At 33.5% G+C, this 15935-nt stretch overlaps 1 protein-coding gene across 2 annotated transcripts in view; it reads right to left on the bottom strand.

Moving 5' to 3' along the window:
• Positions 1–15935, bottom strand: part of cnn (phosphodiesterase 4D interacting protein centrosomin) — a 54786-nt gene that overhangs the window by 33507 nt on the left and 5344 nt on the right. For both annotated transcript variants that reach the window (XM_017911408.1, XM_017911409.1), the window contains exon 2: positions 1646–1701. In XM_017911408.1, the coding sequence (XP_017766897.1) occupies positions 1646–1701 (56 nt within the window). The remainder of the gene's footprint in view (positions 1–1645; positions 1702–15935) is intronic.

Raw genomic sequence — 15935 nt, 5'->3', positions numbered from 1 at the left:
GATAAAAGTATCTATCACTTTGTATATTTAGAATGGTCTTTGATCGAACGATTAAGTTCCTTCTTAGCTGTTGATCTAGTCTCAGAAAGGTGTCATGGTTAATTCTTCGAATATTTTGGAAATTTATCGAGGTTCTATAGTGATTAACGTTTTATTCGAATTTTAACCAGGTCTTCAGGTTCGTTTTGATGTATCGATTTTCTGATTTTTAGGTTACTCGATGGCTAAGAGAAATATTTCAATATGATACAATTTGGAGGGGGAACAGTTTGTTGGGTTCGAAGATATCAATTTCTTAAAAATACCTTAAAAGTTTGTAGCGATTAAAATTTGTGAAAAGATTAATCCCGAAATCATACAAAAATACATAGTATATGTAATATAATATAAATAAATATGGTATCATAAGACTGGGTGACTGCGTACTGGATCTAAAATGACTCTTCTATGGTGTTCATATACCATATGGACTTTTTGAAGTTCAACGTGATTCGTTATACAAATTATCTTCAAAATTCCGGGTTAATTAATTTTCATCGCATATCTCAATTAGTCTCAATCAATATCACGTGCATGTGTGAAACTTCGTGCTGATTGAGACACATGGTGCATGTGTTCAGTTTAACGTAAAATCTAATTTTTTAGGAGTCATCTTGGGTCATTCTAGTATATCTTGCAAATTTTTGAGCTCGAGTAATATGCATTTGATACAATTGGATATTTAAATTTAATTATATGCGGATTCAGAAAGGTCTGTTTGTAAAGTTCTATCTATTTTGGGGATTTATTCGTGGGGAATGGTCTCGTGGAGTTACCATGTGAAATTTCACACTAGGCAATTTTTAACTTAAGTCGAATGCAATTTGTGATGCAATAGTCAAATGCACTGTGCATTAAGTACTATTAAATGGGGTTTCGTCCAATTTAATGCCATTATTCAATTATATAATTTATGCATCTGTAGCCGGAATGGAAAAAATGAGCCGTAATTAATCCGAGGAAAGTGGATTAAACAGTTTCTCATCGTTCGTTATTGTCTGAGAAAGATGACGCAACTTTGGTATTAAAATATTAACTTTTGGTATTATTTAATTTTATATCAATAATTTCAATATTATTAAATTTTTAAATCTTTCTAATTTCATATTAAATTGTATTATATTACTCGATATTATGTTTAAATTATATAAATGTTATTTATAAAATGTCTAATTTAAATATTAAAAATAAATTCTATGGAGTTTAAGAACGAGGAAAATTTGTATATCAAATAAATTATTTTATTTTGATTATTGAATGTTATAAAGAAACTCGAAATGTCAATTTATCAATCGTTTCAAAATATATCCATCGATTTATACGAAAAGCAGATTATATTCGCACGCAAGTACGAAGTTTATCTTACGAACACAAAGTTTGCCAATATTCCTCTATCTTCCAACCGCTATGGCAAATATTCTTATAGATTTGGCGCATCGATAACAGACATTCTTCGGAAATCCTCTTTCTCCGTAACGAGAAATATTATTCATTTTATTTAAACCTTCCATCGCGTATTTTCGGTGCATATTTAATTAAAAATTCATTCAACGATTACGTATAACGCAAAAAATTAATAACTGAATATAGAATTGAAACTACTTACCTTTCATTAACGGTAGAGTTTGACTCATCGTAATGTCCTGCAGTGGCATATTCGTGCTGCAACAAAAGGAAATAAAAAATACTAATTAATACATATAATTCGAATTTAAAATTAACACTAGACTATCGAATTAACACTAGAACGATCTTTAATGGGTACCTAACTATAACGTGCACAGATTATAGTAATTTCGGCGGTACGATGAATATGAATGAATATACTGATTACAGTTCTTTGTTAATACGAGTTGATACCAATTTTATTCTTAAAGCAGGTGTATATGTTCGGTGATTGCAAAAAGGAAAATAATCATTTTGATTAGATTGGTAGTTCTAATATTAACTAACCAAACTAACTTATTTTACATTTTTTTCTTCTAAAATTGTTGCAGCCATTTTTTGGCAAAATAATCACACATAGGTATCCATTATTAGTATCACATATATATATATTTCATAAGTTTCATCTATTTATTAATATTAAACCTACGACCGATCAAATGATCGATAGATGGATAAATAAAAGGAGAACTTCAAAGAAAATGAAATAAACGAAGGTATTGAAAAATTTCTAATACTTATATTTAAAAAAAGATCTAAAGGGCAAGTGACCAAAGCGTTGAATGCAAAACTTTTAATCAAATATTTAAAAACGACTATTTAGACTGTGATATGTCCACTGTTAACACTAACAACGAAACTACCAAACCAGCCAAAATGACTGGTTTAAAATCCCTCCAGTAATTATCAAAGATACACAACTCCTTTTAACAAAATTAATATTAATTCTGACTGGCACAGAAACCTAGCTATATATAGATACCTGTTTATCCTCATCGTACCACTCTAATTAATATTATCTACGTGTACTATATTTAGGTACATATTACAGGTCGGTAGTTGCAGCGTTTATCAGTCGCAATGGCATCACGTTGTCACGTTCCTTAATTAAAAGATACGACACCCGTAATCGCAATAATGCTTCCCAACAGCCAACAAAGAAAGAGAAAAAATCAAATTATGGAGCGAAAGCCTTCTTTATGTTTCCTGGAGACGTCAATGAAAGAACGTCACCGTTGCTTAAAGACCGTTTTATTTTCGGAATAGGGCCGAAAACGGAGCGGAGGCACGTGGTGGCTCCTGATTCCATAGGAAATAGACACTACGAACTAGACCGAATTAGATGAAACTTTTAAAAAGGATCAAGATGAAGGTTGCCTTCTATTTCCAGAGCGACGATCGTCTAAGACTAAAACATCCTAAGGACGAGGTTTGCGCATAGATATGCGATTAATCAGTGAAAATGACGACGGCTGCCCCAAAGGCTCCGGCTGGAATTTCGAGTCATTAATTTTAATAGACCAGAACAGCGATTTTCCAACAGTATTCAACAAACTGTTCACCTAACGCAAGGATTTTGTAGAATATTTAGCGAGAAGTATCGTATGTTTCCAAAACTAACTAATTCGGTTGAGAGTACCGAGTTGAGTTGTCGTGGCGTTTATTTAGGGTTTTACAGAATTTTGTCAATTTACGAGGATCGATTTTTCAAAACCCCGAAATGTAGAAAAATTCTTCGAAACTCGATGTGTCATAGAAATTCTTGGATTCGTGTGTATTTATCAAAAATGCAATACCCGATTAATTTTCTTAGCTTTAAATGAAGTAAAGGTAAACTTGACTTTAATCAACACACCACATTGTAACTCGAAAAACTATACATCCAACTATCTATATTTTTCAAACTTATTTTTCTGACTTATCACATCTTGCGATATAATATCTCATTAATGTACAAGTACGCTAACACTGAATAATCTTTTTGTAACTATTATTGCTCCAAAAAATTGTACATTAAAACCAATAACTATAGTCGATCATAAATTCGTCTATAATCATTTAGCTTAAGATCTCACTCGTAACTTTTCAGTCTCCTCTGAAACCGGTTCACGAAAAATTATATAAAATAACATCGATAACAAATTCGAAAATTAAATTTTTATTCGACACATTTCTAACTTTCAAGTAGCATAGACCAATCGTGTAGTGTTCCAACAGAATTCTACTGCTGCCCTATAGGATTCTTCGCATTCCATCGGCTTTGAAGACTATAATTTCGCTACGACACCTAAAACTTGCCAGCTCGATATCAGGTGGGACTTAAGAAACGATTCGTTATAATTAAACGCGACCCAGATTTGGATTACAATTTTCATCGTTCTAACGAACGGCGGGCTTAACTTGATGTAAAACCGTTTGCGTGACATGTCAGTGATTTATAGTCCCGGGCCACTTCAAACCCCGCACGAGCAATAAGGAAATGCAGAATTTTCCTGCTGGCCAGTGTTGAAATGCGAAATGAGTAATTAACGGATAACGTCCCTCCAGCGGGTTGTCGCGAATCTTAACAAGTTCTAAGAGTTCCGCTATTATTCGCGAGCACCGTGCAGTCTGGAAAATCTGACCTCGCTTTGCCTTCTGGGACGTTTAGAAATTCGTCTTGAGCACCGGTTCTCATGGACCAGGCCTCCTTCAACATTCACGGATCGTTAATTTAACTTAAAGTTTCACTGGTTATGCTGGAAAATTAAAACTCGTCTATCGGGATAACGTTGAGTGGATATTTCAATCTGAAAGTTTAAAAAACTATGCCAATTTTCTTTTACCTCTTTTTTTCCCTTTCTTTTTCATTCGTGGATGTAGAGCTTGAGAGAAGCTTCTTTCATATATTAATTAATATTTTATAAGCGAGAATTAAAATCGTGAAAAATAAAATTTTATTACGGTAATTTAGTACATCATTCTTTTTGTGTTTTTCTTAGGGGGGGATTTAAAAAAATGTTGTATAATTTTTTAAGCAACGTTTCGTAAGGCGGAATTGAATTTAGTTTGTGAGCGAATAAGGGATGAATCGACGAATCAAAGTCGAGTTGTCAGAAAATTGACGTAACTCGAGCATTATGAGGTAGGATTAATTTGATGCAAGAATTAAAACGCTTTAGAATTCCATTACTCGATGTTGAAGCTTGTGATCAAGCATTCTTTAACACCCCATTAAGAGTACTCCAAGTATAATAATTATTATTAAATGTGTATCAAAAATAAATACGATATCTAAAGTAAACTCAAGGTTTTCATTAATCTTGTTCGAAAAAAAGTCGAAATCGACGGGAATAATTAATAACACTAATTATACGCATTTTGACAATGATATTAATACTAATATCGTTTATTATACAAATAATATCATTCTACGAATAATGGAAATTTTATCGTACCAATGAACGAGTTAAGACCACTATTATATTATTACTATACTATTATTACTATATGATATAACATTGACACAACTTAACACTAGGTTTACAGACACTATCTGTATACCTATTTCTAAGGACACCTGTGAAATTAACAGGTAAAAGAAACCACGTGCCTTTTTTTTAACGATTAGGTTAATTTAAAAACAATAATATATTATATTAACAGTCTTAATATAAATTAACTAAATCTGTTACCATCGTATAATTGGTACAACTCTTCCGTCAAATTCATGGATTCCGTAAATCTAGTGTTAATAACATTAAGGCTACTACCATTAACACGTTAACGTCCATACTAATAATACACAGCACAAGGACAACGGTGAACAACGTTCATCTCCCAAAAATAATACTCGCCTGTGCCCAAACAACCCCTCCCTCGTGTTAAAGACCCGGCGGTACAAATTAACCCGCGCATTTGAAGTTAAAAATGACACGCTGGCCCAGACCACCAGCGTGTCATTAACGTTCCTCATCTTTTTCCATAGCCACAAAGACGAGGGCGGACCGAGCGAACCTTTTTCCCCCAGCACGGTCTATTTACAAGCGGGCGAGTGCGCGTAATCCCGCTCACCTCGCGAACCAAAGCACGCCCGAAACCGCGCGTAACCATGGCCATCGTCCTCTTTTTCGGCAGCACCCCAACATCCGACTCCGATATATTAAGCCGCAACCCCTTGCGTCCGCGTACGACTAATCCGGGTGCAGACTTCTCGGAATCTCAGCACGCTTCAGATGTTGCTCAGCCCGGAACGAACGCGAGGGGAGCGAACGGGGCCAAAAGGGTGACACTGTGCTGATATTATTATTGGCCACTTTACGAGACAGGGTTGCTTCCTCGCGTAAAGGGGATCGGAGCAGTGACATCAGCGCGCGCTCGCAAAACGCTGCTATTAATTGGCAGCCGCGGTCCTAAACTCCGGGGAAAATGGAAAATGGTCCTCGCCATTCTTGAAAACGGTTTAACACCGGATAACGAAATAGCGGCGCTCCGTGCCCACCGGGGATGGAAAGGGGCGCAACGCGGGGGTTGGAACGAAGGGTGAGCTACTGCCGATGAGTCATTCGGGGGTTGAGAATTATTTCGTCGCGCCGATGCTTGGAAAGTTTTGAAAAAGGGTTACGAATGTATGCTTTTTTTAGGGTTGATTCGTTGGAGAATTTTTGCGGTGTTTGGAAGTATTTGGAAGCTTGAATTGTGTTTTTTGTTCTACTCGGTATTGTTTTTGGTGAAAGAAATTTTGATATTTACTCGGGTGGAAACACGATTAGATATGTGTATCTATATTATTACTGGCATTTATTAAATTTTTTATTAAATATAATTAATGCAATATTAATCAGTATTAATTATATATTTTAATTATATATAATTATTATATTGTTGTATATTGCAGATCTGATATAGATATTAATCACACGCAGATGAAATATCTGCGTCGTTTATAAAACTACAGTTGGTCGCAATAGAGATTCGTTACATAATTCATAACGCATTTCGTAACATGCAAAGTTATTGTCGCGTTTCATGCATGAAAATCAATTAGGAACGTGCTGACTTAATCTGTAACACAGACGTTCCTTCGCGCAATTTACCTTGTAAAATAAGTACTACCGCAATTTGTAATTCTAACCAATTGTTAAGAGATCACCTTAATAACTGAAAAGTAACTGAATCACATCTCATATTTTTTTGAAATATCATGGTAACCATGAATTTTTTGAATAGCTTCGAATATTTCTTTCATATTGCTTTATTAAAAAGACAAATGCAACAACCTACAATAAGGTAAGCTTCCATTAACCTTGAACCTCAAACTGGAACGAAAATTCTTACACAGTAATTTCTACAAAATAGTACGAAGAAAATAGGAAGTCATTCAAGCAACTCAGGATTACCTTTTATTTAAAAAATATGGGATACATCCCATAAAAGGGATTAGAATGCATCCATACAATGTGTCCAGGCAAATTCGGAAAATTTTATTTCAAACATTTTTGTATGCAGTTAATAGATAACGAGATATTTCAAATCATTTTTATCGACTCATCCTGTATAACAAACCTAGAAACATTTTACTTTACAAACAATCCTCGCGATTGTCCTCTCAGGATAAAATTAAATTCGTTCGCTTGAATACACCATTAAAATTGATCGAAACGACATTAACATAGTTTGTTTAGCAACAGTTGTTGCTCGGAAATGATTGATTTGATTTCCTTGAGGATTATCTTTTCGACTATTGGATCAAAATACGATACTACGGCTGACAGCATCAACTTCCATCGCGACATGTCTGGAGTAATATTACACGACGACTTGGAAGGAAGACGATAAGAACGAAAACAATTTTATGAAATGACGCACACAGTTGTCGTCATCTGGCAAGATGGAGGGTGGTTGTGTAAGTAATCAATACTGGCGGCCAGATACCGGTGGCATGGACCGAAACAGGAGAATGCGATTCGAGCTTTAATCGTCTCCATGAGGTGTGCTTTTTCTATAAAATTTCCATATAGTAATTCATTTATCTCATATAGGGATAGAGAAAATAAAAGTATATAAAGAATATTAAAAAATAGATACGTGAAACAAAAGTATGTAACATACTTACTTTTAAGTATATAATTATACAAAAAGGTATATAAAAAGTATTAGGAAATGGATAAAAAATGAATACGTTGTTTAGAATATGTGTATGTGGATATTTTACAATAAGTGGTAATAGTAATTAGTAAATTCGATATTTTTGGCTAATATATAGGTATGCAATCACCTCAGATATTTTGTATAATTATGTGCAAATAACTTTTGCATCGAAGACATTGCGTGCTGCTGCATATTTACCATTCGAAAATCGAATTGAATATCATCGTATTTACGATTGAATGAAATTGTTTGCTAAAACAAATACTGGTACATCATAATTGAAGTAAATAACGTTAAATTTAGCTAACATTTGTGTATAATAAAAATAATTCAAACTATAGTTAAATAAAAGAGGCAAACACTTTAACTTTAAAATGTACCGAATATCTGCTTTAAAAAATATTTATAAAATAACAACAGCAACTTCAGCTAGATAAGAGATTAACACATTTATAAGTGTCTTCTTACATTTCGTTTGTTATTCTTTTTATATGATTAATTGATACGACATATCAACTTTATCAACAATGCAGAGTACACCTTTGAGATAAGCAAGTATAAAATTCCACCAGCTAGGTCAAAAAACTGATCAAATATCAGGTTGAAATACAAGATGAAAGCAAAAGATGCACATGCAGCATTCCTTTAAATATAAAGGTTAACAAAGTTCAATGCTATTTCGAACATGTCAACTAAATAGTGATTTAGTATTGATCTAAATGAGAAATCTAAACATTCCAAATATTAATAATACCTAATCAAACAGCAATTCTAGAAGTAACCTGTTACAATTTTGTACATATACAAGAAATTGAAAAAGTATTGACAATGAATATAAGAAGAAAAAGAAATTCTATTCTTTTATTTTATTTTTAAATTCTCTACTTGTCGATATATGAGACACTTTCAACAAAATTTAATCGCACAAACAAAACACTCGCTTCGACATATATAAGTACTGTATCTACTAAAATAGTCGAAATTTCAAAATTCAAGCAGTCACTTTTCACAAAATTTAAAATAAAAGCACACCAGATATTTACATACCCCTTCAATTTCAATACAGGACTAATACTAATAATACCTTGATATAACACATTTAGCCTGGTGTAAATTAATTACAATAAATCAGCCACGCTACACCTTAACGATGAACCTACCACGACCTAAATCACCGTTTCCAAAACTTTCATCGAAAATTCCGTATTCAACGTCATCGTCTTAGTCTTCCAATATAGGTACAATCATTTTTCCAATGCCTCCTGTTATTCCAATTTTTTAATATTCTAATTCAATTTCGTTCACCTAATCGTGGGTTTAAATAACACACCAACCTGCGCGAATAAAATAAGAGCACGATTAATATTCCTCGGACACGTTTTCTCGTTTCTCGTTACACTCGGTACATCCTGCCAATAATTTATCGCACACGTTGGATGCTCCGTTACCTTCGTCCAACTTCATCAAAGAGACCTCGAACGCGGCAAGAAGCAAATAGAGGCAGCTCGCTAGCTCTGGCCATTTATTTCGAGCAGGCCATTCGGTATGATAACGATCGACGAATCACCTTGTGTTTCCATTGAAAGTAATACCGTAAATCAGGCCTTAACGCGGCATCATCCTGCGCAGCATGATGTCGAACGATATTAGAACGAGAGCGTTCACGTTGACGTGCAAAGTTCCCTCAATTACCGGATCGTTAAACGTATTAACTTGCCCAGTTAAACAATTAGCTCGGCCCTGTCGAATGGAAACGTTGTTTATAGAGCGATCCAAGCCCGCTGCCGTATTCTCGTGAACGACAGAGTGGGTGTCCAGTGGGCGAAAGAGTTCATTAAGGCTTTAACGAATGCACGAGACACTGTGCATGTGTCGATGCTGACCGTGTGCATGTAGATCGATGCAGTTCGGTATGATGCAGCGCAATAACGTGTCACGACCTTTTGCCAAGGATTCCCTTTCTTTTTATTAATGCACCAACAGTGACTCGCGTTAATATTCGTACACGTCGATTTTTCAAAAATTACCGCCTTTATTTAGCGCTTAGTAATACTGTATTATTGTATTATTGTATTACGTGATTTGCAGTTAATAGCAATAAACATTTCGTTATATTTTATATATCTTCTTGTGTAATAATTTATTAAGTATATTTAGATAATTTAATTTAGAAAAGAAAATAAATGTAAAACTGCAACTTTCTTATATGAGGAAATAAATGACATTTTCCTTGTTCATTAATATTTTTGTTTTCTTATTGGTAAATTCTATTATCCGTGTTCCTGTACGAGTCGAACGAGAAGGGAAATAGGATTTTTAATTTCAACGAAAAATTAGAGTCTCGGATTTTATTACTCAAAATTTGATTTTATATCAAGTAGACCATGAGATGAAAGTGATAAGAGTGTTAAACGTTAGAAGGTAACGAGATCTTATAATTTCGCGATAAGTTCGTTACTTTTCCTTTTTTGCTATTTTATTTACCGTTTCATTCTAAGCACCTCTTCTCTGATTTAATTTCGCATGATAGAATAACGAAACAAACGTCGAAGGTATCGGTATTACGAAAATAATAAGCCCGTAATTTTGCACGGGTTTATTATCCGAAATGAATCTTGAAGTAACGGTTGAAGTAATAATTACATACTTAATATAATAAAGTTTTAGTAGTACATAATTAAAGTTTTTATACTCTGCTCCAATTCCAGTAAGGATAATTAAAAGTTTCTTATCGAGCACACTTTCCATTGCGGTAATATATTCAGTAAGAGATTTAAATTGTTAGAAAGTAGTAGATTAAGCTTGCATCGACACGTGTGAAATCATAGAAATGAAATTTTGTAATAGCAAAAACGTTTATTGGTTCATTACAACCGTGTAAATGCAATGTTTGGACATAGAAGGACGAAGATGATTGGTATAATGACAAGGTGCGTTGACCTCTTGCAATCTAATATGCAACGATGCTAGAATAAGCACAATTGAATGCAGCCCCCATTAACTTGGACGAGTTATGTTTTCCCTTACTCATGTGGTATTGCGTTTTATAACGCAATAAAACACCATAGATAAATATGTAAATAAACTTACACTTTAGATTTCGCGTTTTTTAAAATTTGGTTCAAACTTTTGTCATTTTTATTATTTAGATTAAATTTTTGTTTTCACAATTTAAACGGAAATTCTTTTATTTTTATTGCTGTACAATTTACGTTAAGTTTTCGGTTCGTTTCGTAATTTAATCGAAGATCTTTTATTGCTTTTATAACTCGATTTAAATTTTTATTATCTTTAGAATTCAATTGGAATTCGTATTATTTTTATATTTATTTTTATATTACAGATCTAGTTGTTTTTAAAAATTTTATTTTGTATGATATCTTTTGCACAGTTCGGTTCGATAAAATTTTACGAGACATTCGATCGAGTTACATACTTATGCTAATAGGCGAGCTAATTAGAAGGTCAATGAATCGAGACCCTCATTTAAAAATGTTATGAACATCGAGTCATAAACTCGAATAGGGTATTAAATAAACCTGGGAATTTATATGCCTCTGATACTTTACATTGTATAAATAGCCAGCTAAGCACACTATTAATCATTACAGTTTACTTATGACTCATTTCACGAACAAAACAACAATTCGGTATTTGTACCAGGGAAAATGATACCAACCCTTTACGGTACTTTTCCCGGTTTTCAACCAGCTAACGAGGTAAATACCACTCGTTAAACGGTAAAATAATGTCTCGTAATACACCATAATAAATATCCCATATCGAAAGACTCTGGAAAAATGTCCAAGATACCGTGTCCGATCGATATAAAAAGGTTAAAAATACATTACCCTAAGAATTAAAAACGTATTCGTTCAAGAAACAAAAGAATCGAATAATTCTCCTTCATTTCGAGAAATTAAATATTCATTTTTTTAATAATCGGACAAAATGAAACGAAGAATAATTCGAAAATGGAAAATAATTTCTATATTTAAAATAACAATATAATATACTACAATATAATCGCTTAATATAAAAGTATATATACTTTTAACGTAAGCACCGTAAAAAAATCGTAAAAATTTCGTAAATCGAAGAATTATTTCGTGTATTTTATATATTTTATGCATTGAAAACTTATTTCAAAACTAAAGAAAAAGATCGTTTACAAAAGTGTTTCAAAGTAGCGAAAAATATTTGCACACCTTCGACGTTTAATATTTATAGTTTAAGAAAATAACGTGAAAATATTTTCAATCTAGCGGAATTCCTTTAAGTCTCGAGGAGTCTTAAACCTCGCACAGTAAGAGCTGTTGAGTCTCTTTTGTATTTGATTTTGCATCTCATTCGAAAAATCTGGATCACGTGTAACACACGACTCGTGTTTCAACCTTAATCACCCTATTATTATAGCCGATTATATGTTTACTGTGAGACGCAGAGATTGCAACTAATTAAAACGAAAGCGAGATAAATGGCAACAGTCGAACGTGTAATAAAACTGGAATAGCCAATGATTTAAGAAATGTAAAAAATGCAGCCAGTTAAAGAGAAAGTGTGGTAAAAGTTGTTACACGCCATGTATAAATAAACCATCTCATCCTTTTAAGTCACAATTTAAGACTTATATTATATATTTAGAATATTTTATATTATACACTTTAACTCGAAAATGTTCCGCATGTCAGGGTATCCAGGGTTAGAAATCTCATATACCAAATAAATACTAGAAGTTCCGTTAGTACATAATAAATATTAAAAGTTTCGAAATTAGTTTTAATGATTAATTAATACCAAAATCGCAAATTTATAAGAAATTTCTCTAAATCATTTGAAATTTGAAACAAGTGCATTATTCGATAAATGACTTTCTATTAAAAAGATGTTAAAAAATAAACTCTCACCTAACTTTTAAGATGAGAATAAATCTTTCAACGTTATTACTTTTCGCGTAATACTTCATTTTAGCCAAAAATACAGAGGAAATAAAAATATTTTGACATATATATATACGTATCCTGGAAATTTATATTCCAAAAGTGTAAATAAAGTTTATAAATTACTACACTGATTGTTTATAACAAATTAATATTGTTATTAACAAATTGCTCGCAACGCATATTTATAATAAAAGTGAAAAAATTATTAAGTTATTGGTTATTAAAGCGGAAAAATAATAAATAATGGAATCGATAAAATTCAAAAATTTTCAATCGGAGTGGGGGTCTCGGCCGATCGGCGGCTATATAAGGGACAACGCGACGCAGCATAAGTTATTTGTCGGTTCAACTTCGGAAGTGTAACATCTAAATTTTCGTTATGTGCGAGGGGGGGAATTAGAAGTGAGGTTGGGGTTAGCTACCCCACCCTCACCTCCCCCCATTAAACAATTTACTAATAATTTTTGTTTTGTTTTCAGATATTAATTATTTTTTTATTTCAGCGTTTTATTTATTTATTATTTATTTATTAATTATTTTTTCCTTTTCCAGCTTCTAATTATTTTTCCTCTTTTCACATGTTATTTAATCCTTTGTATTTATTTTTATTTGACATTTTGAATATTTCGTATAATATTCAAGTGTCTCATCATTGGATTATTTATGTCTCATGGTTGGGTTGTTTATGTCACATCGTTGGATTCATCGTTCCATTTAAACTATTTTTGTAGTTTCCTCTTATTAACCCGTTTTCTTCCAGGTTTTAATAATTTTTCTTTTTTCAGATTTTATTTTCAATTGACGATTCAAATATTTCATATAATATTCGATCGTCTCATCGTTAGGTTCTTTATTTCTCATCGTTGGGTTCTTTATGTCTCACCGTTGAATTGTTCATTCCATTTCATTGATCATTATAGTTTATATTTGTTTCACTTTTATTATGTTTTAGTAATCATTTACTAACCTTTTCTTTTTCATCTTACAGGTTTTTCAAGACATCGTTGAACGACGCGGGATGCGTGCGTTTAGATCTAAGTAGATTTAAGTATCTATAAGGTAGATGCCTAGACTAAGTCTTATGTGCGTGCTATTTGTACAAAGGTAAGCTACCTAACTTGGAGCGAAATATATCAATTCTCTTGCCCCTCTCGTTTACCAAATAGAACATAATTGTTCTCGGGATAATCGCGAACGTTCTTAAGTATCGACTAGCCTACGCGACGTACTTCCTGTGTACTCGACAACTCCACGTCTCGTAAGTCATTCTCACGGCTCGTCTCCGACACTCATTTCTGCCACTGTCAATCTCGTCATGCATCGGAATCTCTGGTGGCCCTCGGGCTGGTGAGGCATCTGGAGTAATACGAGGGTCCGTCGACCTTAGTCGTCCTGGGTGCCAATCCGTGCACACGACCGGGGGATGGGCCCTGCAGTCGGAATCATTGCAAGAGCGTGCCTGCCTGCCCCTCTAGCACTTGGTGGCTATGTGGTTATGTTTGCATAGAGCCGGGGTATGGAGCATGCGCGTGATTCCGACTGTTAGGCCTCGCATAGGACCCTCGGATTGCCTCTGGATGTTTCACTGGTTCGTTAGCTGCTTTAGATCATCGAGTAAGCCATGGCGAGGTCGGCGGTGGCAAGGTGGGCAAGGCCCGATCGGAAGGGTGCTGAGGCCCGGAGTTGTCTTGTACACGGGAGTGCGTCGCATAGACTAGTCGGTCTTTTGAATAATCGCGAAGTTCCCTTTTGTAAGACACGCAATATTATAGAGTGTCAGTAGAGTCACTTTAACTTAGTTCGCTCCACGTTAAATTAGGGTACCTTTGATACAGGTAGCGCCAGTAGGATGTGCCACTAGGGCACATGTCTGGGTCTCGATGCATAGCCACCTCCACGTGGTGAGACCTGGTAATTGGTAGAATTTTTCAAAGATTATTCTTTGAAATTCACACCAAGCTAAGAGCTATGCACCAAAGATGAATTATTAGTTATAAGCTAGTTATAAGTTAGTTATAAGATACTTAGTTTTAAATTATAAGTTAATTATAAATTAATCATTAATTAATTTTAAGTTAATTATAAATTATATGTAAATAAATATATAGTAATAACTTAGTAATTTAGCTAGTACTAAGTTAGTAATTCCTGTTTCTTATAAATTTCCAATATTCCCTTTGAACTTTGAAAATAAAGAGTGGACACTATCTGTTGCAGTAATATGTACACTCAGATGAATTAAGGTAAGTAAGGTAAGTGTTGAAAATGAGATACGTCTTAACGTATATACAAAAATCAATCTCTTGGAAGAAATAGGTACATCTTTGAACTATGCGCCGAAAAAGTTCCGGGAAGTGTTTACTTCAGGCGTTAGATAAGAATTAGAGGACTAGGATGAGCTGTAATCGCATACCCCTTTGTTTCATCACTCTAGTTTTATCTCTCCATGCGAAAAGTTAATATATAAGATATACTTTCCTAAGGATAGAATAAAGATAATTATAAAATAAAGATAGTTATTTCTTTTTACCCATAATCCAAATACTAAATAAAGTAATTAAAAACTTCTGCAATGAGTAGATTATGTATACTATGCATATTCACGTAAACGCTGCAAAAAAAGTGACATGATTTTTTGAAATCTGCCGATGAGCAATCTCCTTTTATGATATGTATTCATAATGCAAAATCGCAAAATCAGCCGAAAATTTTACACTGAGGCTGCAAAAGTATTATTCAAAAGAATTTTTGGAAATGACGTCATTTCTTAGAATTCAGTCGACGGTCAACCTCTTGTCATGTTATATTCGCCTAATACAAAATCGCAAAATTGTCCGAAAAATTCTCGCCAAAGTTGCGAAAGTATTGTCCGTAACAATTCTTGGAACCGTTGAAATATCTATGATTTTCGTCTGGAAGCTTATGATACAGCCAGCGCCATCTATGATTTGGGCTCAAAAATCAAGAAAGTGATAGGAATATAGAATGTACAAGGAGGTCGTCTACACCTGGTCACGTGACAGACAAGGACAGAAAGCGGTTAGAAAAGGATAGAAGGCCTCCGACAGAGAAAAATTAATAAATTACTCAATTTCCGTAATTAATTTATGAACTTTTATAATTTCTATAATTTCATTGCAAAGCTGGAACTTCAGGCTACATTCTTATGTAATATTCGTAAAGAATTTAACTCTAAATTGTTAGTTATTAATTTTTGTTTTATGGCATCTATGATTTCGTAACGACGACCATTACGATCTTCCATGAAAATATTTAATACTCAACGAAACTAGAAGCAAAATGTGATCAAAAGTTATATGAGAAGATTCGCAAAAATATTGTTTTTCTAATGAGTGCATAAAGTTTCATAAATTAATT

The sequence above is a fragment of the Eufriesea mexicana genome, unplaced genomic scaffold (assembly GCF_001483705.2).
Source record: "Eufriesea mexicana isolate 0111107269 unplaced genomic scaffold, ASM148370v2 scaffold202, whole genome shotgun sequence".
Taxonomy (NCBI): domain Eukaryota; kingdom Metazoa; phylum Arthropoda; class Insecta; order Hymenoptera; family Apidae; genus Eufriesea; species Eufriesea mexicana.
This window is presented reverse-complemented; position numbering and strand designations above follow the sequence as displayed.